The sequence below is a fragment of the Anolis carolinensis genome, chromosome 1 (assembly GCF_035594765.1).
Source record: "Anolis carolinensis isolate JA03-04 chromosome 1, rAnoCar3.1.pri, whole genome shotgun sequence".
NCBI classification, from domain to species: Eukaryota; Metazoa; Chordata; class Lepidosauria; order Squamata; family Dactyloidae; genus Anolis; species Anolis carolinensis.
In genome coordinates this window covers 291,466,130-291,490,920 of record NC_085841.1, presented here as the reverse complement: position 1 = coordinate 291,490,920, position 24,791 = coordinate 291,466,130, and the positions used below count along the sequence as shown (strand labels likewise).

Here is a 24,791-nt window from a genome sequence, read left to right as displayed (position 1 = left end):
GAATTTTTACCTGATAACTCTCTAGACCATGCATGGACAGACTTCGGCCCTCCAGGTGTTCCTACTGGCTGTTAGAAATTGCAGGAGTTGAAGTCCAAAACACTGGGAGGGCCAAAGTCTTACTCTAGACATTCCAATGCAACTCTACGGTCAACATCCACCAGACACTGACCACAGAATTGTGCTGGAAGACCGAAAAATGCCTAGAGAAATGCTCTCTCTATGAATGTCTAGCTCCTCCAATCCAACTCTTAAGTTCAGTTTTTGGTGGAAACTGACTGTATAATCATACTGGAAGACCTAAAGATTCCTAGAGATACTATATTTATCTAGCAAAATGGTAAATGTGCAAGGCTGATTCATGCATAAGACCATCCTCAACTCTGAAATGGGAGTTTGAGGCATTCCTGATTTATATGAACTCGTCACCTTTCCAGAAGGCTATCAGCCAGTTTTCCTGCTCTTTCTCTTCCTCTTCATTCAGCATCTTTAACATGATACATGAATGTTCCCCAGTCAGATCATTCTAGAAGTAAGGACATTGGACATGGTTGTCACACAATGCAGTGCTGCTTCTTAAAAACAGAAAATGAATAATACTATATTTTGACATGATTTAAAATACTGTTTAATTAAAAAACAGATCTCTTGATTTAAGCGGTTTTTCCACTAGTCAAGTCACTGACACTTACATGGATATACAGACCTGATAGGTATAAACATGATACAAGCTGGTGCTACATCCTGTGTGTGCATGTGTCTTCAGGTCACCAGTTGACTTATAGTGACCTTATGCATGTCATAGAATGTTTTTAAGCAAAGAATCCTCAGAGCTAGTTTTGCCAATTCATTCCTCTGAAATTTAGCCTATAGCACCTGGCATTGGGTTTCCCACTGAAATACTAACCAATGCTGACCCTGCTAAGTTCCTAAAATCAGACACAATGTAGTGTTTCTAGGGCATTTAGATCACTAGCATGTCTAACCATGAGATTTTGAGTCATAAAACAAAAATAGAAAAGTGTATTATGAGATTTGAACCTAAATATCAGAAGCAATAAAATACACGCCCATATATTGCAGCCTCGGAAAAGATGAGGCCCCATTATAAAGCTGCACAACTAAAGTTCAATGTATTATCAGAGGTTTTCACTACTACAATCAGAGTTCCTTTTTCAGCAATTCGCTTTCATGCTATATGCATAAAGATGGACATGGCCCAGAGGACCTGCCACTGAGGAACATAATACACACCAAGTTACTCAAGTAATTAAATGAACAAATATTCAGATTTTGTGACGAAATACATAAAACATGTATGTAATTATCCTTCCTGCTTTCTACTTTCCACTGTTAAAAACCTGCTAATACTCCTTCTGCCCCGTTCTGACCAAATCAATGGAAACCTCAACAACTTAAGTTCTTCTTAGGGGATTACAGGGTGAGACTTACAGGAGTCTGCCTCAGATAGACAGGGACAAATCCAGCTCGCTTCCAAAATCTAGTAGAAAACAAAAGTAACAAACAACTAATTTACGAACTATCAACACAAAACTGATATGTGTATGTTTTTCTTGGGAAATGCACAAAGAAGGATAATCCACTGAACACTATATATGTATCTACATGTAAATACCAAAAATCAGGATTGAAACCAAGCTATGTATGACTGAGCCAATGCTGTCCTTTTCACAGGCATTTGTGGCCACCTGCTTTTTATTTCTTTCAGCACCTCTTCTACAAATATCCATTTGTTTTCCTCTTCATATTCTCCATCATAATCATAAATTACAACTACACAAACAGCAATGGGACAGCATTCAACTGCCCTTGAGATCACTATTTAGATAACATCCCCATTGCAATAAAATCAGAAAGGAAGCAGCAGCTACCAGCAGACTACAGGATACCATGATGCTGAAACGGTAATGAATCTACATCATGTCAGTGAAGTTGTTAAGAGATAAATTAAAACCTCTGCACAATGCAAGCATCCCCCAGTGACATTTCTATTTTACACAAACTGATAATTTGGATCTGGAAAAAAGGTGTTACTTCTGCTGCTGTTAAATGCCTTTAAAATGACTCCAACTTACAGGGATGTTATCCTAATAGTTTCTATTTATTTATTTATTTATTTATTTGTTTGTTTGTTTATTTTCGGCAGGGTAGGTCCAAAGGTGGTTTGCTATTGCCCTCCTCTTGTGTTAAGAGCATGTCATTTGCCTACACAGCAAGTTTTTTCAGTTGAGTGGATGTTCAAACCATGATCTGGCAGTCTCAGTGCAAGCCACTGAAAAACAGACTTTGGTCTGAACCACAATACATCTGTTTTCCAAAACACAGGCACCTGCTTGTCTTGGCCTCTTCCAGTGCAATAGAGAAGCACAAAGAAATGCTTACTTGAGCAGTCTTGGTGTCAAGCCATAAGACACACCAAGGTAGTCTAAATTCTCCGCTTGTCTCTCGCTCAGCTTGAGAAGCAGAGGAGGCAAATCTTTCCGAGGCATCACTGCTTCATCAAGTAAACTGACAGCCTAGAACCACAATAAGAAATTAACTTAGCAAGAGTCTTAAGCCTTGACTCATCCACTAGACAATATTATCAATCTGATGTAATCCATATATGAACTGCACGTCATAAAGAAGGATAATGCCCGCAGAAAAGGAAGACCCCGTACCTCACTGCTCACAGTAGTTATTTCTCTTGGTTTCCGAGTCATTTTTTCCTCTAGACAAGGGAACTTGCCTTCATAATACATCTGTAGCAAACGCAGAGCTCGGCTGCCATAACCCATCTGTTGGGGGGGGGGGGGGGGAATGAAACACTTCACACACAGAGTAATACGGAGATTCTTAAAACTTGGCTAATCTTAAAATTTTGCATTTCCCCGTAAAGATTTGTGCTGGCATCCTATCTACGTATCTTACAGGAACACCTCAGTGTCAATCCACAACCTTAGTTGGAATGAACAAAATATTTATTTTAATATAAATATAAATGCAATGTTTCTTTCTCTGTTGAAATGCAATGTTTCTTTCTCTGTGTCCCACAAATATTCTTGTCAGTAACTATGCAGAACAGTGGCCTAAACCCAATGCAATAATGATAGCTATAATGGGCTCCTCCCTCCTCTTTTCTCTAGTTTTCTGCATTAGTTGAAAAGCTTTTCCAGTCCATCTGAGCATGTTTTTCTAGATTCAAAAGGGACTGCACAGAGAAGAGGGAAGCATTACATCCACTGAATCTTGGGCTGCATTTGGCTGTAACAAATTAACAGAACAGTAAAAGTACATTACCCCTTGATAATCAGGATGGACTGCAATACGAACAACTCTTCCACCAGAGAGGCTACCAAAATCAGGATCCTGGAACTATAAGCAAAATGTATTTTTAAAAAAGAACAGAGGAAGAAAGCCAATATGACTGAAGAAACCTTTGTTGCTTAAAGAAATCCCTCAAAATAACACAAAAACCACCCATGGCACAAGTTAGGTGTTGATTTCTTACCTGCTCTGAAATGCTCCATGGAATGAGATCGCCTGAAGCTTTTTTTCCTCTAGACAGACTATTCATAATAGACTGGCGGGAGATCTCGCCCTCCAAACACACCTATCAACAGAGTGAGAGAATAAAGGAAAAATGAGAATGCAAACACCTTAGTGGTGGATTTGTAGCAAAGCACCCAACAGATCAGAATCATTTATCTAACACACGCCAGCCAAAGGAGTATGTTATAGTCCGCATTCCTATCCTAAAACATTAAAAACAGCCCTCTAAAAAGCTTAAAATATAGAAAACTACTTGAAACAAAGGGAATATAATGACAAACTTTTGTTCCTGTCATATTTTATCCAAGTCAAAACGTGAACATACATTTACATTAGTCAGCCCTCCACATTTGTTTGGGTTAGTGGCACATGACTGTTGTGGAAATGAAAAAATGCTTTAAAAAACCCCTAGATATTTCAGCATAGAATCACTCAGGAGATTCCTAGACTAATGTTCTCTCTAGGTATCTCTAGGTCAGAGTTTTCCAAACATTTCATATTGGTGACACGTTTTATAGATGAATCACCTCGCAACACAGTAATTCAGTTTTACTAGTAAACTGGAGGTTAGGTGAACTCCTTATAAGATATACAAACATACATATTATAACGAAATGTATGGAGACACATTAACTCAATAAAATCTTTTATTTATATTTCTGAAAATATGATTTATTGCTTATTTCACACAGACTCAGAAGTTGCTCGTTACATTTGCACAACACACCTACACACTGCAGCCTATACATTAATGTGTCGTGACAGTTTGGAAAGCTCTGCTCTAGGTTCTCCAGTGTGACATTATGTTCAGTTTCCAGAGGTGTTAACCATACAGTGGGGGGGGGGGGGTACAGATACCTAGAGAAAACAATATAATTAAATCAATTAATAATCAAATGTGCATACATTCAAATCCACAAATACAGCAGGGTGACTGTAACTGACTCTTCTGTAATGCAGTTGAGCACTACATTCCCAAATATAGTATCACAAGAGAAACTTTTCAGTATTCCAGTGGGGCAGAGACATCAAGTCAATCTCCTTCTTGGAGTTAATTTAAAAAAATGTTCCCTGGTGAAGGATTTGCAGCATTTATCATATATTCAATTTACACTTTATCTTTTTGGACAATTTCATTTTTAAACAACCCAGACTTTACACCCCATCTTACCTGAACAACAGCAAGCACCTCTGGCAAGGAATTCTGCGTAGGTGGAACTGGTGGCAAGAGGCAAAAGAGGTGATGGGCTGGAGCATCTGAAAGCATCTGGAGGTCATTAGGAGAATTCTGGAAGGCCACAATTGTGTTGCATAATTAGTTCACAATTATCACATACATTAACATACTTATTGGTTCACAAATAGACGAGCAATCCCAGTCATATTGTTTTTGTGTATCTGACACATACTTTTTGCCACAGAGAGTTTGCTCTTTAAAGCTAGAGAGCCAAGCAGCAAAATGGTGAGCTTTCGTCGAGCGTTCCTGAAAAATGGGTCTCCTTATCTGAAGCTATCAATGCGTTTTCTCCAGGTCCCACCACCAGAGGCTCTTCTAGTGAGGAGATGGAAGAGTGCTTTCTCAATAGTGACTCTGCCTGTGAAATTCCCTTCCATAGACTAGGTTAGGTTTCTTTTGCTAGCAATTTTTTTACTCAAGCAGGCATTTAATGATTAATTGGTTACAGGGAGCCATTTTATGGGGTGTTGTGTGCTATATTTTAACTCCTCTGTTGTATTTTACATGAACATATACTTTTAAAATGTAATGGAATTTTAATGTGATGATTTGGTTAACTTTTTATTATTATTATCAGGTTCCTTTTTAAGCTGTTTTAGAACTTATGCCGGCAGAAAGGTGGCATGCAAATAAAATAAATAAATAACCAACCTTATAATGAGATGCCACATACAGAGCCATGAGCCTCTGAAGAAAAGTCTCTGATGCTCTGTGGTAGCAGAACAGGGTGTCTCTGTTGACATAGTATCTACATGAAATTAGTTAAGAGATATGCATTATGCAGAGGAACTGCCCAGTATCAATTTTTATAACTACTAAATGTATTTATATCACAATCTGATCAGACTGCATCAGCAGGCTACGCGGCAGAAGACCATGTCAAGCATCTTTAATTCTATCCACAGAAATATGAAGGAAGTCTTGATTTCCACCTTTCAGATCTGCACTATTTTAACTCTCATGCTGACTCTTCTCACTGTCAAACAGCCATTTTAGTCTTTCAACATAAAATTGACAGAAGGGGATGAAAGAATCCAGCTGCATCTTCAACCTAACAGTTTTATTCTAGCATCAGCTTTCATGAAGTTCAGTCCACTTCTTCATGTGCACAGATATCCATGAAAGCGTTAGAATGCCTTCTAAAGAAGTCTACCCTAGAATCATAGAGCTGGAAGAGACTACAGAGGCCATCCAGTCCAACCCACTGCCATGCAGTAACACAGAATCAGACCACCTCTAACAGATGGACATCCATCCTCTACTTAAAAACCTCCGGAGAAGGGGACTCCACCATGATCCGAAGCAGAATACAGTTAAGGGACCATGAGTGCAATCTAGTCTAACAGATGCAAGAATACACAACAAAAACACCTTAGAAGGATCATCATCCAACTTCTGTTCACAAACTTCCAGGACAGCTTGTTCAATTGTCGAACACTTCATACCATCAGAAAGTTCTTCCTAATATTTAATTACAAATCTTTTCCATTGGTTAAAAGTTCTAATCTCTGGTACAACAGAAAACAAGCTATTCCACTTTCCACATGAAAGTCGACTCCTGTCAAAGACGCTGTTATATTATTTCTCTTCGTTAACCTCCCTTCTCCATCCTCCCTACAGAATCATATGGTAGAGCAGACTGTACCATTCATGACCACCTTTATCAAATAAAAGTTCTGCTTACAGGCAACTAGCATATCTAGGAATCACATCGAGAGTACCTTTCATCTGAAAAAATTAGCAAGCACATCAGGAAATAAATTTTTAGTCTGGTGCATGCCGTTTTAAGTTTTCTCCTGGCAGATCATTTTAACAGGAGTATTCAAAATGGTTATCCTTTTAGACACAAACACAGCACAGACTGTTCCACTAACTGTAGAATTAGAAAGTGGAATCCTAATCCTTTTATAGGTTGAAGATCCCTTATCCAGAATTCCAAAATCTGATATTCCAAAATCCACACCTTTGGCACCTTTGCTTTCTGATAGGTCAACTGTATACAAGTTTTGTTTCATGCACAACATTTTAGAATATTGTGTAAAAAAAATTACCTCCAAGCTATGTTTATAACATATACATGAAATCTAAATGAAATCCATGTTTAGATTTGTCTCTTATCACCAAGGTATCTCATTATATGTTATCAAGTATTACAAAATCCATTTTGGTTAAGGTACTGTTTTCAAAGACATTATACAATCTATACAATGTGAGGAGAACTAGGAACCAATTTACTAAATAAATCATTTAAAAGCTCCCACTGCAGGTTCTTCCAGTTATGGGTGGTACAGGCAGCATATAGCTTGTGTGTAAACTCTGGTAACAAGGATACAAGTCACAAGATTCAGGCAATGGGCAGCCAGATATAATTCTTGTGATGTTGAGACAATCCAAGCACAGCATGTCATTCAACCACTTTTCAACAGGATCTCCTGGGGCATATCTAATGGATTCGTGGAGCGAAACCTCATGTAATGTACGGGCTAGGAAGACAAAAAGAAAGAACAAACAAAAGGTCACATGCATTTGTAAGAAAAAGCAGGTGGCTGATTAAATGCAGATCTGGAAAAAACAAAGCCTTCTTACTGGATATCCATGCAGTAAGTTAAACAGTCTTAAATATCATGTGTTTTTGGGTTAAACACTCATGCATTTGTCAGCATGATGTGACTATCCATGTTTACATATCACAGCTTTTCATACTGTAATACACATTATCCATGGATCAACATTACATTGCTAACATTCGGAGATTTCTCTCGTGTCTTTACTTGATAATAAACAAGCCCACAACTTCATTCGGCGGGCAAATCCACAAAACAAGTACGAAATAAATAAAATTTAAAACACTCTTCTTAGATTGCCTTGGCTTTTAGACCTGCCTTTCAAGTCCAAGTTACCCCACAAAAGGAGCAGTATGAGCCCCATGTTCTCTGTTACTAATTTCCTGCAGTTCTTGGGGTTGAGGAAGATGCTTATGTTCGGCCAAAAATGTACACAGTATGGATTTAGGCAATCAGATGACATTTTATGCAGTTGAGAGTGACTACCTAGGGAAAGATACCTGAGGAGAGTTTTGCTGTTGTTGTCATTTTGTTCTCCGCTGTCACATTAGCTTGAGCCTGGGCACTCTGTTGTCGCAGCTGCTGGATCAGTTTCAATGATAAGGAACGACCAGTGCCTTCATATCTATTGAAAACAAGAGATAAAAATTGGGGGGGGGGGGGATTAAGTAATGGAAGGAGAAGAGAAAAATATGCGTTTGTGGAGAATGTACACAAGGCTGCTACGTGAAGCATTAAAAAAGCACCTGAACATACAGATGGTGAAACTAAATAGCACAATTTTATACCTCTTTCTGCTATAATATCTCTGCTGATAAGTACAAACTTCTCCTATATGTCACAAAGTTATAGGATATGTAATGAATATATGTGGTGACTTAATTGCTTTTTCCAATGAGTTCTTTGTGACACTGATACACAATGTTAGGCTAACATTTCTAGATTCTTGTTTTTCAACAAGCACTTCCAAATCCTCCTCATACTGTATGTATAGTCAGCAAGGCTGTAGTTAAGGAGAAGGAATCCATGAAACATTTCAATGCAAACAGAAATCTGTCAACTCATTGAAAAAAGCAATTAAGTCACCACATATATTCATTACATATTAATATGTGGGTATTAGAATCATAGAATCATAGAATAGTAGAGTTGGAAGAGACCTCAAGGGCCATCTAGTCCAACCCCCCGCTAAGAAGCAGGAAATTGCATTCAAAGCACCCCCGACAGATGGCCATCCAGCCTCTGCTTAAAAGCCTCCAAAGAAGGAGCCTCCACCACGGCCCGGGGGAGAGAGTTCCACTGCCGAACAGCCCTCACAGTGAGGAAGTTCTTCCTGATGTTCAGGTGGAATCTCCTTTCCTGTAGTTTGAAGCCATTGTTCCGTGTCCTAGTCTGCAGGGCAGCAGAAAATAAGCTTGCTCCCTCCTCCCTATGACTTCCCCTCACATATTTGTACATGGCTATCATGTCTCCTCTCAGCCTTCTCTTCTGCAGGCTAAACATGCCCAGCTCTTTAAGCCTCTCCTCATAGGGCTTGTTCTCCAGACCCTTAATCATTTTAGTTGCCCTCCTCTGGACGCTTTCCAGCTTGTCAGCATCTCCCTTCATCTGCGGTGCCCAAAACTGGACACAGTATTCCAGGTGTGGTCTGACCAAGGCAGAATAGAGGGGGAGCATGACTTCCCTGGATCTAGACGTTATTCCCCTATTGATGCAGGCCAAAATCCCATTGGCTTTTTTAGCTGTCGCATCACATTGTAGGCTCATGTTTAACTTGTTGTCCACGAGGACTCCAAGATCTTTTTCGCGCACACTGCTGTCAAGCCAGGCGTCCCCCATTCTGTATCTTTGATTTCCATTTTTTCTGCCGAAGTGAAGTATCTTGCATTTGTCCCTGTTGAACTTCATTTTGTTAGTTTCGGCCCATCTCTCTAGTCTGTCAAGATCGTTTTGAATTCTGCTCCTGTCTTCTGGAGTGTTAGCTATCCCTCCGAGTTTGGTGTCATCTGCAAACTTGATGATCGTGCCTTCTAACCCTTCGTCTAAGTCGTTAATAAAGATGTTGAACAGAACCGGGCCCAGGACGGAGCCCTGCGGCACTCCACTTGTCACTTCTTTCCATGATGAAGACGACGCATTGGTGAGCACCCTTTGGGTTCGTTCGCTTAGCCAATTACAGATCCACCTAACCGTAGTTTTGTCTAGCCCACATTTTACTAGTTTGTTTGCCAGAAGGTCGTGGGGGACTTTGTCGAAGGCCTTACTGAAATCTAGATATGCTACATCCACGGCATTCCCTGTATCGACCCAACTCGTAACTCTATCGAAAAAAGAGATCAGATTAGTCTGGCATGACTTGTTTTTGGTAAATCCGTGTTGACTATTAGCAATGACCGCATTTGTTTCTAAGTGTTTGCAGACCACTTAGTATTAATTACTTGATGAACTTTATGATGTCAAGTTCCTTGCTCTGGCAAGACATGGGGCACACTGCTCATCTCACCAACATTTTGCTGCTCCCTCCCAACATCTACTACTTGGGGCATATATTTCATTCCGCCTAATTATTGGACTGGCCCTGATCAGATTAATTACTAAAAAAAGGAGGCTTATTCATGATTTAAGAAAATGTCTAGATGCTGAGTGGTTGCATCCATCAATATTTAAGAGGTGTAAATGCAAGTGGAATCCAATTTTCAACAAACCCAAACCCTGGATATTTGTCCCATTTGATCTATCAAGTGTCATAAGCAGTAGATTCAAGACAAGAAATGTCTGCACTAGCAGCTCAAGCGAAACACTCACCCATTGATTGTAGAAGCCATGAAGACCAGGTAAGGACCTAACAGGCTTTTCACCAGAGGGAGGGGTATAGCAGCGGCTTCATCAATCACCACCAATTCTGCCTGTCCCAATTTCACAGCATCAGCAGGGTGGATATACTTGCCAAGGAATAAAAGAAACGGTGTTACAAAAGTAGTAAATGTCTGTGTCCTCCTGAGAGCTAAGATGGCTTGAAAGGAAACACTGAATCTATAGTCCTTAAACAAGTATGCATGTAACTAGGCCCAGCCGCTCTCTCCGATTCTCTTCTAGAGACATCACATTCTACCAAATAGGACTTAACTGAACACTGCTCAAGATGGGGCCTGGTGTCATCAATGTCCCAATTAAAAATGGCATAGGCATCAGTGGAGGCAGTGGCAGATAACTCATGTACTTTGTATAGGTACTTTTTTGTGTTAAATATGTGGGTGGGGAAGGAATTAAAATATTCATGTTTTCCCATTTTCACAGGGGTCCTGCTCCCCTAATCCCTATGAAAGTTGAAGGTTGGTTGTAATGCATTTTGAAAAAAAATAGTACAAATACTCACTCTCCTAGCATTCCCTTAGTATCCCTGACAATTGTCATGTGCTTACATATTAATCTTAAAACTCATATAGGAAGCAGGTGCCTTTTTTCTTTTATTCATATATATATATATATATATATATATATATGCACTACTATTATTTATTTAGTGCAATCCATGCAACTGCTTGCACTTTTCTCCCACCTATTAAGAGTAGGACACTGAAAGCTATTACTGGAGGCATTAGTTGAAGAATAGACACCCCCAAATCTTTGCTGCACTGAAGCCAATAGAAAGGAAGACATCAACTAATCCAACTGGGTACAGGCAACATTGTCTGGCTTTTCCAAAGAGGTTGACGTATTCAAAGAATCCCAGAAAGCAACCCTTTCTTCAAATACCCTTAAACAAAAGCAGGCATAAGACTGCAATGAAGCAGCTGTACCTGGATAGTCTGTCTATGCTCTCTGAACACATTCACTCTGACGACTGCTTTGCTAAATTCAGGGTTGAGGGACTGAATGATCTCATAATCCAAGTGTTCCTGAAAAGAAAAATAAGAAGTAATATGAAAACCAAACACAACATCAGCCAAAAGATGAACACCCAGGACTGGGATAAAATAGACAACCTCACCTACAGAAAAATGGAGAAAGACACGGTTCTCCACACCAAAAAACTGAAGATGCCTGCCATAGATATGGGCGAAACGTCAGGTGAGAATACTTCTAGAACATGGTCATACAGCCCAGAAAACATACAACAACCCTGTGATCCCGGCCATGAAAGCCTTCGACAACACATACAACAGAGTCTAGTGTACTGATACATTTGTAAATGTAGGAATTGGACTGAAGTAAAAATGTGAGTAAAGGTTTATTTATTAATTTAGAATATTCATACCCTGCTCTTCAGCTACAAAGGGTTTCAGAGCAACTTACAAATTGTTAATGTTCCCTCAGGCTTACACTATAAATCAATTATGCAAGTCTACATCTAGAGGAGCAAAGGTGTACCAGGCTTAATACACAGGGCAGTTTGATCCATGTCCTTGGATAATTTCTTAAAAGACTGGGAACCTTTTGTGACTTTTTTTTAAAAAAATCAGAAAAACTTTAGACGTCTGTGGGATTTGAAGAGTAATACAGTAATAATGATATTATAGTTACATGGTAGAAAGCAAGACTTTAAATATTGTATAATTGTAAAATGACTATTTCGTTAAGATGTCTTTTGATGAGAAAGTGGGAACTCAATTTCAATTGTCATCTTCCTGTATATAAGTATGTTTACAAGGCATTAAGGGTGCCCATATCTGGATGTAACATTGTACTTAGATTGCAGCAAAAGGGTTTTAAAATGCAGCTATTGGCCCACCCTCTGCTCTCCTGGCTCACAGCTGCTTCTGAGGAGGAGCAGGGGACCCATCAGAAAAGTGTGGGATTTCCCAAGCAGGGAAGCTGGAAACTGGTGGTGAGTAACCTTGCACAAGCAGAACTTGTGTAAAAGCATGTAAGAACCTTCTGGATTAAAACCATATTCTGAAGATATTACCTGATACTGTAAAGCATCAAAACCTTTAAAGACAAATTCAAATAAGGTGTGGAGATTATCCGGACTTGGAGATGTGACAAAAATATTGGAGTAGCTGCAAAAAAGGAAGGAAGGAGGGAGGGAGGGAAGGAGGGAGGGAGGGAGGGAGGGAGGGAGGGAGGGAAGGAAGAGAGAAAACAAACTTTACAGTCTTTATATGTACTGTACTAAATATTTGTCCAAGTTAAAAAAGGCTTCAAATTGGTTTCCTAATTTGTAAGACAAACTGGAGCCTAAAATGTTTAAAACAAATGTATTGTCTTCAAATTGCTTCTGAGTTATGGCAACCCTAAGGTGGAGCTCTCACAGGGTTTTCATGGCAAGATTTTCTCAAAGGGGATTTGCCTTTACCTTCTTCTAAGAGTATGACTCGCCCAAGGTCAGTTAGTCAGTGGGTTTCAATGGCCGAATAGGGATCCAAATGCTGGTCTATAAAATCCAACCCTCAAACCACTATCAGCTTTTTCAAAAAAAAGAAAGAAAGAAAAGAAATCCTGACAGCTTTTAAAATAGTTTTTAATTACAGGGTGTTTGAAAAAGAACTCCCTAGTTTTAAGTTAAAACACATTAAAACTAGGGAATTCTTTTTCAAACACCATGTATTTCACATTTATTTATTTTAAACATTTATATTCCGCCCTTCTCACCCCAAAGGGAACTCAGGGCGGAGCACAACATATATACAGCAAACATTCAGTGTTTGCAGGTGTCCCCCAACAATTCAATGTATTTAATTTTAATTGATTGAATTGTTTGTATTTTTTAATATGTGTGTTTTATTGTAAGCCGCACTGGGTCCCCTATGGGTGAGAAGGGCGGGATATAAGTACTGTAATAAATAAATAAATAAATAAATTACAACATATGTAAACTACAGAAGTCTCTTATAGATTTTGGCCAGTTTTTTTATAGAAGCAAAATAAGCTGATATAAGTGAGTATTTAGTAAGGGAAAATACAAGTTGTGCCCTGGTATGATACAGCTAGGTTTACTACCAGTGAAAGCTAGGCTTATGATGGAACTTTTCCACCAAAAACACAGTTTCAGGTGTTTAACAAGGATATATATATATTACGATTCAAAATAAAACAATGAATTAGCTTCTTCGTAAACAAGTGAACAGTAGCATTTTCAGATGAAAGCTCTTCTCTAGACTGTAAAAGGATGTGTGCGAAGTATTACACTTTAAAATAGGAGTCCAGAAAAATATCAAGTATTTTGCATTTTAAAAAATTACCTGGGTAAACCAGGATTTTTTTTTAAACCCCACGTCCGGTTCTCTAATTCCTGCACCATGAAGTTTTAAATCTTGGCCTTAGAGAATGAACAATGGGCCCTTGGTATCTGTTGGGGTTTAGTGCCAGGACCCCTGTGGATAACAAAATCCCATTACATACAATGGTGTAGCAAATGGTGTCTCTTATATAAAACAGCAAGGTTAAACCCTTGTGCCAGCAGGACTGCTGACCAAAAAGTTGGCAGTTCAAATCTGGGGAGCAGGGTAAAGTCCCATCTGTCAGCTACAGTTTCCCACGTGGGGACATGAGAAGCCTCCCATAGGAAGGTAAAACATCAAACATCCTGGCATCCTCTAGGCAACATCCTTGCAGAGAGCCAGCTCTCTCACGCCAGAAGCGACAGGCAACCTCTCAAGTTGCTCCTGACACGAAAAACAAATTTGAGATTTTGAAAAAGACTGGATGACTGAATTTGTGGATGCAGAATCTGTGGATATAGAGGGTTGACTGTAAAGTCATCTCAGTTTTCCACATTTGCCTACTGACTTGTTTTCAGACTCTTAATTAGAATTCTCCTCAATTTCTTTAGATATTCATTTTAATACAAATCTATGACTAAAACACACGGAAATCACTTACCCAAAGGCCACTGCTCCAGCTATAGCCAATCCCAAAGCAGCTGATTTCCCTCTTCCTCTGGCGGCTGTTAAAGCGACAGTGCTTCGCAGTGTCTTCTCAGAAATGGCTTCAATGAATTTTAGGACAGCTTTTGCCTATCAGTGAGAAAACAGGAAATCAAGGTTGGTTATACTTCTTGCACAAGACTATTAAAAGAGATAGACTACATGGAAATATGGGAGAACGTGCATCAGGAGCTACACAAATTCAGAAATATTTGTTTTCAAACAGGACATTATAAATGGGAGAAAAGGAAATGGGTCAATAGCGAATGCTGGTTTTCTTTTGTCCTGATTTACTAGCTCCCTTTAATCACCTGTTGATGACACTTCCACATTTACCTTTCATCATGGAAGTGTATCATTCATCTAAAACTAAATTTAAATCAAAAAAAGATCAGTAAATGCATTCCTTAACCCCTGCAGTCACACAGAGACTCGGACCATATGAATTCAAGGAGGCTCCCCAAACTATAGACCTAACTCTTCAAGGAGAACACAATACCTTGCAGAATTAGCCAAATCACAAATCCCAAGTTAGGCTTTCTTCTGACAACAAACAGTTGACCAAATTTAGCCTCAGCTAGTTCAAGGATTTTCATCCATCCCTTGGTCCTAAGTGGTACGCAAATGTCCTCATTTAAAAAGAAAAGGTTGGGGGAGGAAACAATAGAACCTTGAACAAGAACTGATTCAAACCACCTTGGATGTTGGAAGAAAGGAAAGATACAAAGTAACTAAATAAATTTTGCATGGATTTTCATGGTTTTCAGTCCACTTTCTTGCACTCATGGAATTCATATCCCAACTCCAATTTATATTTCAGAAAGGAATACTACCAAATGGGTATCTCATCCCAGGTCAAAAGGAGCACATACCTGATCCAGGGTTTTACAGCTATCAACTAATACTCCGACTGGCTGTGTATCTTGGAGGTTCTCCTTTAGTTCCTTCAATTCCATATCTTGAGGACTCAGATTATCCTCCTATCAACAAGAAAATGGGCTTTACTGAAGATAGCTGCCATCGCTAATGCCAAGAGTGAGCATATTTCATTTCAAGTTACAGTAATTTCAAGGGAAAACAAAGGGTCCTTCCACACAGCCATATAACCCAGAATATCAAGGCAGAAAATCCCACATTATCTGCTTCGAACTGGAATATATGGCAGTGTGGACTCAGATAACCCAATTCAAAGCAGGGATTTTCTGCCTTGATATTCTGGGTTATATGGCTGTGTGGAGGGGCCCATAGAAGCAAACATTTTATTAAAGCCTATACTGTTCAGGTTTAAAAACAATGCATCATAAGAACCATGTTGTGTGATGTATTTTCTCTCAGACTGATACAGTTCAAAGGATCTGTAAGCATGTCACATCCACAATTGGTCAAACTCTGGGTTATCCAAAATGCACCACCATTTCATGAGTGCAAACAGGATTTTGAACATTTATAAATAGAGGGGGAGTTTCTTTGCTTGTTGCACTTTTGCAGGACCTGCAACTTTTCTCAGACTTGTGCTTACCTGAACTTTTCTCAGACCTGTGCTTACCTGAGACCGAGCTGGAACAGCTGTTATGTTGGAAACATGGCTAGAGATTGGGAGAATATTAAGCTGATCATCAACCACCATGCAGGTTTTGCAAGATGCCAGAGAGAGAATAAACCTGTATGATGAAAAAGTAATGTTATCATTGTTGCAACCTGAAAAGTTTTCATCTCACAAATTATTCCTCATTGCATAGCTCATCTCTGTGCAATACTCTTTAGATCAGTGGTTCCCAACCTTTTTTTGACCAAGCCCCACTCTGACAAGGGACCACTTTGACCAGGGACCACTCTCCAACATTAGTACCAAAAGGGTTACAAATCATTTTTGTCAACTTTAGATTCGGTTTGGTTATTTGGGATGCCAATTCAGAAAATTGTAATGGATGACCACATCAGCTCTAGTTTCTGATACAGAACATATGCCATCCATAGTCACCATCTGCTCACCCACAGAAAACTATATTAAATAATCTAGAGTTGATGTGGTATATTCAATGCAATTTTCTGAGCCAGCACCCCAAATAACCCCAGGAACAAGCCTAAAAACAAGGACACCAAGGCACCCCCACTTCCAGGAGCCACATGGAACGGCTCCACTCAGCGGGAGGGAGGAGGAGAAGCAGCAGTTAGGAAGTTTGTTGTTACACATTTTGTGGGTAGTCTGCCTCTCCCCTCCCGATATTCCTGTTGCCTTGGCACTATAAGAGGGTTTTGCAAGACCAGTTACTCTCACTGCAACGGTGAAGTAACGGAGGGGCCACGAACCATATTTTTGTTCTTGGGGACCACTGATGGTCCACAGACCACAAGTTGGGAACCACCGCTTTTGATAAATCACCCCAAAAGGAATGTTTTGGTGGGGCACATTGTAGCATTCTCCATAGACAGCTTCTATGTCACCATTCCTTCATATAGTGCCCTCCAGATGCTTGGAACTAGAGCTCCAATAAACTCCAGGCCTGTTTTGGGACCAGTGGTTTTTAATTTGTTCATTAAAAACTGAAGGAGGTGAATGACCAGTTAAGGCCATCAGCATACTGACATCAAACTATATAGGATGGGTAAAGCCAAAAGAAAAGCAAAGAGTTTCAAAATATTTCTGTGCAGATGGAGACAATAAGAGTTTTTTTAAAGTACTTTTTAGACTACATCTCCCAGAATCCCCTTTGGAGTTGCATTCCAAAGTAGTAATATTTACAAGCTCTTTTCAAAATATTAGCATGAGTATTTGGCAGAGCTTTAATTCACGAAGCAGACACTACTTAAAGTTGTGGGGTTGTAAATTAGCTTTAGAAGCTTTAAGTAGAGCCATACTCTGCAACAATGTTCTACAGCTCGTGCCCGCCAGATGTTTGGGGCTCCAACTGCTGTAAACCCTCATCACTGGCCATGCTAACAAGGGCAGATGGATATGGTCCAAAACATCCGAACCTACTAACAAGTACAGGTTATAGTCACAGTCCCAAATCACTGACCATGCTGCATAGGCTAACTGAACTGGAAGCTAAAGCATTGGCAGAACCAAGGTTTCTCCATTCCTGTTCTAAGCTTTACAATAGCTTTACAAATATACTATGCTTGTATTTTCAACCTGTCAAATACTGCTATGCTTGCGCTTAAAGGGTAGCTCCTCAATATGACCACCAAAGAGCAACAATTATTCAGAATACTTTCTAGGCAAGGCTCATTGAACAAACTCCTTATAAAGGCATGCTCAAAATAATCCTACAACCCACCTTTCATTAAATCTTCCTACTACATCTTGATGTGCCTCTGTCCGGTATCGAGAGTGTACGTCCTGAGGGGGAAATAAGATTTCTTTGTATGAAACTGAGTAATTGTCCTAATACACAATACAGAGTACTACCAGACCCTAGTTCAGTGAGTGAATCTTGGATGTCACCAAAATAGATTTTGGAAAATAGTAATCAGAGAACATCTGAACACCCAAATTTGCAATTAAACTGCCTCTAGTCTGTGCTTCTTTCTCGAACTATCAGTGTTTTAGGTTTATTTCTGAAAAAGCCTAAGTAGAGACGGAAGTTGTGGGACACCAAACTGACATGTCAGATGCATACTTATTGAAATTTTCCAGAAATTAACAGCTGAAATCTAACAGCTGGTAAACTGACTGGGATTTCTGGGAGCTGTAGGCCAAAAACATCTGGGGACCCCAAGTTGAGTACCACTGAGCTAAAGGATTACCTCAAGCCATTTGTAAGTAGGACTCTCGCATCAAAACAAAATCAAGAATGCCACAGCCACTAATGTTTGTACATACAATATTGAACAGAGAAAAATGGCTTACACCAGCCCATGAAGTACCATCTATTCTATATAAGGGGAGATCCTCAGGATCTAAGGAGTTTTCCTATTGGGAATTTATTCTTTTTTAAACAGGGGCACCATTTAGGTGACACTAGCAGATTTATCTTGGAAGCTCTGCATGCAAACTTCAGTATATATGTCAAACAGCGCATGCATATTCTCCCCTTTAGGAATGAAAACCAGTTTTTGCTTAAGCAGAGATCTGTGATTCTTAGTCATTTTACCATTGTCATGGTGTAGAGCTGCTTCAGGGAATTCATTGTTCTCAGGAGGATTGCAACTATGCCCCCGCCTTCCACAGTTTCAACAGTTCTAGCCAGCAGGTTTGGGGTCAAGGCTTCGAAATCCTAGGCGATTATGCAAGAAGTTATCACTTGCAAGTTAGCCACACATTTTATGTACCATCAGCATGAACAAGGATAGAAAGAATATGACAATTTTCTCCACCTTCCACCCCACTATCAGCATTGTTCACCAGCAAAAAAGCAATGGCAAAGCAGAATCGCATGATAGAATTTGCACATTTTGATTTCTGTTTGCACAGCTTGAAATCCCTCCCCTCCCCTGCTAGTTTAATACTGAGCAAGTTTTCTCTACTATGAAACCTCAAAAGGGCTAAATGGCACCAAAAAAAGTTGCCATGGCTCTTTCCTAAAGCCTTTGGGGCCAGTTGATTTAAGCCTCATCTGCACAAGCTGTGGTTTAACAGGTTTTAAATAGTTTGCAACTGTTAACATTATTAATAGAAAGAGGTTTGAAATTATTCTTACTATTTTAAATTGTTGTAAACAGTTAAAATTGATTCTCAATTGTAGATGGGAATGATAGCTAGTGGATTAGTGCTGCATTCAAAATTGAATTTCTCGGAGCTCTTGCTTGCTGCCAGGTAAGCACTTTCATTATTCGTAGAATTGGTCAAAATAAAGTTGAATTCACAGAAATTAGGTGCAACAATCTATTTGATTCAAATAATCATCTCTTTGCTTAATAATACAAACTATAACCCTTTTACCCATACACAGCCCTCTTGTTCCATGATTCCTCCCTTTTAGATACAATGTCAGTGTCTAAAAGTAAACAACATTTCATTTTTTGCCTGAACATGGAAACGATGATTGTCAGCTTTGACATAAGACAGAATTTTAATCCAAACTCAATTGATGGTTTAAGACTCTGGCAGGTTCCAAAGCTCGTAACCAGTTTCCCCACTCAGATAAACAGAAGTTATTAAGCCACAATATGATTGCCCAAACATTTCACATACATATCATAATTATTTTTTTCAAAGAGGGAGTAGAGGGCTGAAGCACAGAAATGATTTATCATGTGAAATGTTGAATTCATGAGCACAACAGCTTCTTCAAGAATACTGGTTAGCTCAAGTGTGACTACTGCAACAACCTGCCCAAATGATTTGGATGAAGAGGATTCCCAGACTCAGAACATAGGGTTCCTACCTGGAGTACACACATGCCAAACGTATTCCCAAGAATTTTATGTGTCTCGTTGTAGTAACAGTACCGAATGTTTGTGGCTGCAATGAACAGCTCAAAGGGGTCGTCTTGCTTCAGATCTAACATTCCAGTTTTAATCTTCTTCTGCAACTGTCTCATCCTTTTTTTACGATGGCTGGTGGGCAAAGCAGAGGAAATTATACATCTTTGGGGAATGAATGATCAGGTTTCAAAGGAAATCCTGTGCATTACTTTTTATGGTATGATTCCCCCAAAACCTACCAAAGAGTCACTCCGGAGGGCCTAGCAAATTCCTAATGAATATTTCTCTGGGAATCTCTAGATCCTCCAGTGCAATTCTATGATATGCTGGCAATGTAGTGTTTGGTTGTATCCACTGTTTCAGGCAACTGCAGTCCAGCAAGGAACCTATCTCATGTAGGGTCTTAATGTACTATTAAGCAAACAGCCTAGGAAAATTAATAATAATAATAATAATAATAATAATAATTAAAAAAAAACTTTATTTATACCCCGCCACCATCTCCTCGCGGGAACTCAGGGCGGCTTACATGGGGCAGAGGCCCAAACAACATAGAACAAAACATAGGCAACACAATACAAATCACACTATAAAAAGATAAAACAGTAATACAATATATCAATTAAAACAAAAATACAGGATAAAAAATTGCATTTAAAACACATAAATGGTAAAATCGTAATAAAAACGGGATAGATTATTAAAAACCCTCTGGAGCGGATTAATTAATGACTGTATCTCCAAAGGCCTGCCGAAACATCCAAGTCTTCAGTTGGAAGTTCAAGTCTTCAGAATTAGATAGGAATTTGGAGACATATGTCTAGCTCAAGATGGGGAGAGAAAAGGGGCAGAACTGTGGTGCTCCAAGACCTGATTTCTATTCATATCAATAACATTGATACTACATTTTCCCTGGCCACTGGAAAAGCAGTGGTAGTATTCCCAACCACACAGAAGATAAATCAATCAAATGTGCAGCCTCATAGCATAATTATGATAAATATATTTAAAACAGAAAAGAAAGAAAGAGGGAAACAATCAATATTTTTACCTGCTGAATCCCAGTTCCTTTTTGTAACACCATAATACTGATGGTCTAGCCTTCACTGCTGCTTTAGACAACATATGATGGAGTATGACTACCTGTCAAGTAATGAGAAAGTAATTCCTGATTAGTTCTGGAGAAAGCTAAATAACATATTTATTTAATTCATTTATATCCCACTTTTCCCAACACAGGGCCAAGCGTGCTTATCACTAATTAAAAGTAAGTACAGTGAAAGATTTGAAGTGAGGTGGTTAAAAAAAACTAAATAAACAATTCTATTACAAACACAGCATTGGGACAATTTAAAGCATGTTTAAAACATAATACAAAAGATAAAAGCAAACCATAGCCCATTAAAAGTCTGTGCTACCAACTGAATTCAAATCTAAAATCTAGACTAAACAAAAACATTTCTGATTGCCAGTTAAAAGATACTAGAGAGGAGGCCAAACATACCTCCTGATTGTTGTTGCTGTTAATATTAATATCATCATCACCTTTATTTATATTTTGACTTTTCCCCAGTTTGGGAATCAGAACAACTGACAATCGTTAAAACAAACAGCCAAAAATCCACACCCTACCAAACTTTTAAAATTATTAAATCACAATAAAATTAGAATAAATTTAAGATACAAACCATTAAAAAACAAGAAGAAGCAAAAGTCCAGCATATTATACAAGGCCTGTTTCTCATTTAAGAAGCTATTTTCATGGGTGTGCTGGAATAAAAAAGGAACAACTACTGAAAAGGCGTTCTCTCTGGAATTTGGATTTTGAAATCATAAGAGGGAATGTGGACAGCTACCCCACAGTAATTTTGCTGAGAAAAGCCATTCAATCACCAGGAAGGCATAATTGTTAATCCCGCTCTACTCCTACCCTAGGTCAAACTAGAAGCCACTCGCAAATCTGGCACCCTCCAGATATCATCATCATCATCTTTATTTGTATCCCACCTTATCTCCCCAATAGGGACTCAGGGTGGTTAGCAACATATAACGGCAATATTCAATGCCGTATAGTACAACCAGCCAATAAACAAGGCATAACATAAATTAAAAATGACACAGTAAACCTTAACATAAGCAATAACAAGACATTACCACCAAATTAAACGAACACTGAAATTAGTGTTAACTAATATAACAAAACTAAAAAGTTTTAAAATTGGTAAAAAAATTTAAAAACAAACATTTAAAAGAATACATTGTACTCCTCCCCAAATGACTCATTACAACATGAGTTCACACATCCAGAGGCTACCATCTCACCTGATCTTTGCCATGATCCCCTACGACAACAAAGAGTGTCCTATGCCGCTCAGTCACTCCATTCTCAATCAATATCCGGATGCGATTATCAACTTTCTTGCGCTGCATTTTCACTGAGAAATCCTGTAGAGGTTATATAAGAATTAATTTCACTCCAGTTAAGATGGTGTGACAGTTAGTGGACAAATGTGAAATATTTTTAACCCTTCCAAGAAAAATCTAACACCCGATGTTTTCCTGTCTTTACTATGGAATATTTTAACTATCATCGAAACCAATGTTAGTACCGTCATATGTGTGTTTCCTCTCCTATGCATTCTAGAACAGGCCATGCAGCAGTTTCACAAACTGCACATCATTGTTTCTCAACTGTTTGGTTATCTTTAGTCCATGTTGTTGTCACCCATAGTGAGAACATATAATAATATATAATCAAAAAGTGTCCAAAATCCACTATCTTTTATGGATAAAACAGTTTGAAAGGTGCAAGATTCAGTTAGCAATATGATCATCATTAGTTGCATTCATATTCTACCTTTCTTCCAATGATCTCAAAGGATATACAGTACAAGTAACTGGAAAATAAACAAACACACAGAAGGAAAACAATTTTAAACACACCTGGATCACAATGACTGCAAATGCTGTCCTGGACATCTGTTCATTGTATTTTAGAAATACAGAGGGCTAATACTCTTTATTAGCACCTGGAAGTTTACTTCTGTGCAAACATATATAGAGGTTTGTTTGTTTTTTTTTTTTTTGGGGGGGGGTTGTGTCAGCAGCGACTTGAGAAACTGCAAGTCACTTCTGAGAGAACTGGCCATCTGCAATGATGTTGCCAAGGGAACGCCCAGATGTTTTGATGTTTTACCAACCTTGTGAGAGGTTTCTCTCATGGGGAGTTGGAGCTGACAGGGGGAGCTCACCCACTCTCCCCGTATTCGAATTGCTGACCTATTGGTCAGCAATCTTGCCTGCACAAGGGTTTAACCCATTAGGGAAAAAGGGACAATTAATCAATCAGATCACAGTATTTGTATCTATTGACTTAACACTGGGAGCATCTATACCAGACATGGGCAAACCTGGGCCCTCCAGGTGTTTTGGACTTCAACTCCCACAATTCCTAACAGTCTACCAGATTCCCTCAGGCAGGAAGCAGTCTGATTTTGAAGCTGCAAGACCATTTAATGCTAATCAAGACGGCCAATTGCACCATTCACACTTGCCTCAAACAGACAGGAGTTCTTTCTTCCAATCTGGACTTTCCACGGATATATAATCCCCACTTGTCTGGTTTCCAACCCCACAACCTCTAAGGATGCCTACCATAGATGTGGGCAAAACATCAGTAGAGAATGCTTCTGGAACTTGGCCATATAGCCCGGAAAACTCACAGGAACCCAGCCTAGCGGTTATTAGGAATTCTGAGATTTATTACTATTGCTGTTGATGTTGTTTTACGCTGTTTATTTGGTTATAAGGTTATTAGTTTTATTGATCTATGTTTTTAAAGTATGTTTGATTGGGCTTGCCCCCATGGGTGCCACTCAAGAGTCCCTTCGAGAAGATGGAGGCAGGATACAAAAATAAAGCTGTTATTATTATTATTATTACTATTAACACAAAGACACAGTATAACACAGCAAACGAGATATATATGCTGGATTTTATGTCACAAAATCACAAGTCAAAAACTTCCCAAGTGTTTAGGACTGTGTGTTGTATTATTATTTGAAACACAGCAAGGTAAGTCCACAGCAGACACTCTGCTGGCTGTTGTACTGGATCACACGCCGGACACTTCCCAAGTGTCTAGGGCTGTGTGATGTCTCCGCGAATAATGCGTGCACATCCCAGTAAGGTGGCCTTCTGCAGCTGGCAGATAATTTTGTCAGCGCCGATTGTGTTTAAGTGCAGGCCAAGGTCTTTAGGCACTGCACCCAGTGTGCCACTCACCACTGGAACCACCTGGACTGGCTTGTGCCACAGTCTTTGCAATTCGATCTTTAAATCCTCATATCGTGCCAGCTTTTCCAGTTGTTTCTCTTCAATCCTGCTGTCACCTGGTATTGCAACATCAACAAACCATACTTTGTTTTTTAACATTATTATTATGGGAGTTGAAGTTCATAACACCTGGAGGGCCAAAGTTTGCCCATGCCTGATCTATACTATGTTTTAGACTCCAACTCCCACCATTCCTAACAGCCTCAGGCCCTTTCCTTTTCCCCCTCAGCCGCTTAAGCGGCTGAGGGGGAAAAGGAAGGGGCCTGAGGCTGTTAGGAATGGTGGGAGTTGGAGTCTAAAACATCTAGAGGGCCCAAGTTTGCCCAGGCCTGCTCTACAGAGTTGATGCCTTCTAAGGGGACTACAAAAGAGAAGGGTTGACTTCCAAATAAACCCTCACACGCACCCTGTCTTACCTGGGGACGCTCTCCCAATGCTTTCCTTGCTTCTTTCCTGGCGCCGCTGCCTAGGAGTCAGCTTCCACGTGGAGACCCACGCGGAAGGACAGGAAGAGCCCGGCTTGAAAGCAAGGCCCACGGGGAAAGGGGGCGGAGCGGGGAGAAGGAGGCCTGGCCTCGGCCTGCGCCACTCACCAAGATCCAGGCTAAAGCTCAAATCGCAGGGCTGGCTTTGCAGGCTGTCTTTCTGCGACTTCTTCCTCCCGGACACAGGAAGGGGAGGAGCTTGCTGGAGGCGCCAGGCTGTGCTTCCTATGTCCAGATCCCGCCTTTTTTCTAAGGCCCCCTCCACACAGCTGTATGAAATCCACATTGAACTGGCTTATATGGCAGTGTAGATTTAGGGACCTTCCAGACAGGCCCTATATCCCAGGATCTGATCCCAAGCTTTGTGTTTATCCCACAT

General features: G+C 39.6%; 1 protein-coding gene across 2 annotated transcripts in view; it reads right to left on the bottom strand.

Moving 5' to 3' along the window:
- Positions 1–24,513, bottom strand: part of nat10 (N-acetyltransferase 10) — a 32,854-nt gene extending 8,341 nt beyond the window's left edge. The window contains exons 1-22 of one of the 2 annotated variants that reach the window (XM_008117400.3): positions 24,334–24,513; positions 21,915–22,037; positions 20,644–20,735; positions 19,553–19,724; positions 18,320–18,442; positions 17,504–17,565; positions 15,769–15,883; positions 15,095–15,202; positions 14,179–14,312; positions 12,263–12,356; positions 11,154–11,252; positions 10,159–10,295; positions 7,854–7,978; positions 7,122–7,272; positions 5,441–5,537; positions 4,724–4,840; positions 3,512–3,613; positions 3,301–3,375; positions 2,682–2,798; positions 2,404–2,537; positions 1,453–1,501; positions 430–526 (exon numbers count right to left, since the gene is read on the bottom strand). In XM_008117400.3, coding sequence (XP_008115607.1) covers positions 430–526; positions 1,453–1,501; positions 2,404–2,537; positions 2,682–2,798; positions 3,301–3,375; positions 3,512–3,613; positions 4,724–4,840; positions 5,441–5,537; positions 7,122–7,272; positions 7,854–7,978; positions 10,159–10,295; positions 11,154–11,252; positions 12,263–12,356; positions 14,179–14,312; positions 15,095–15,202; positions 15,769–15,883; positions 17,504–17,565; positions 18,320–18,442; positions 19,553–19,724; positions 20,644–20,735; positions 21,915–22,022 — 2,308 coding nt within the window. In that variant the 5' untranslated portion in view covers positions 22,023–22,037; positions 24,334–24,513. The remainder of the gene's footprint in view (positions 1–429; positions 527–1,452; positions 1,502–2,403; positions 2,538–2,681; positions 2,799–3,300; positions 3,376–3,511; positions 3,614–4,723; positions 4,841–5,440; positions 5,538–7,121; positions 7,273–7,853; positions 7,979–10,158; positions 10,296–11,153; positions 11,253–12,262; positions 12,357–14,178; positions 14,313–15,094; positions 15,203–15,768; positions 15,884–17,503; positions 17,566–18,319; positions 18,443–19,552; positions 19,725–20,643; positions 20,736–21,914; positions 22,038–24,333) is intronic. The other variant, XM_008117399.3, reaches the window with a different exon arrangement.
- Positions 24,514–24,791: the final 278 nt, after the last annotated feature.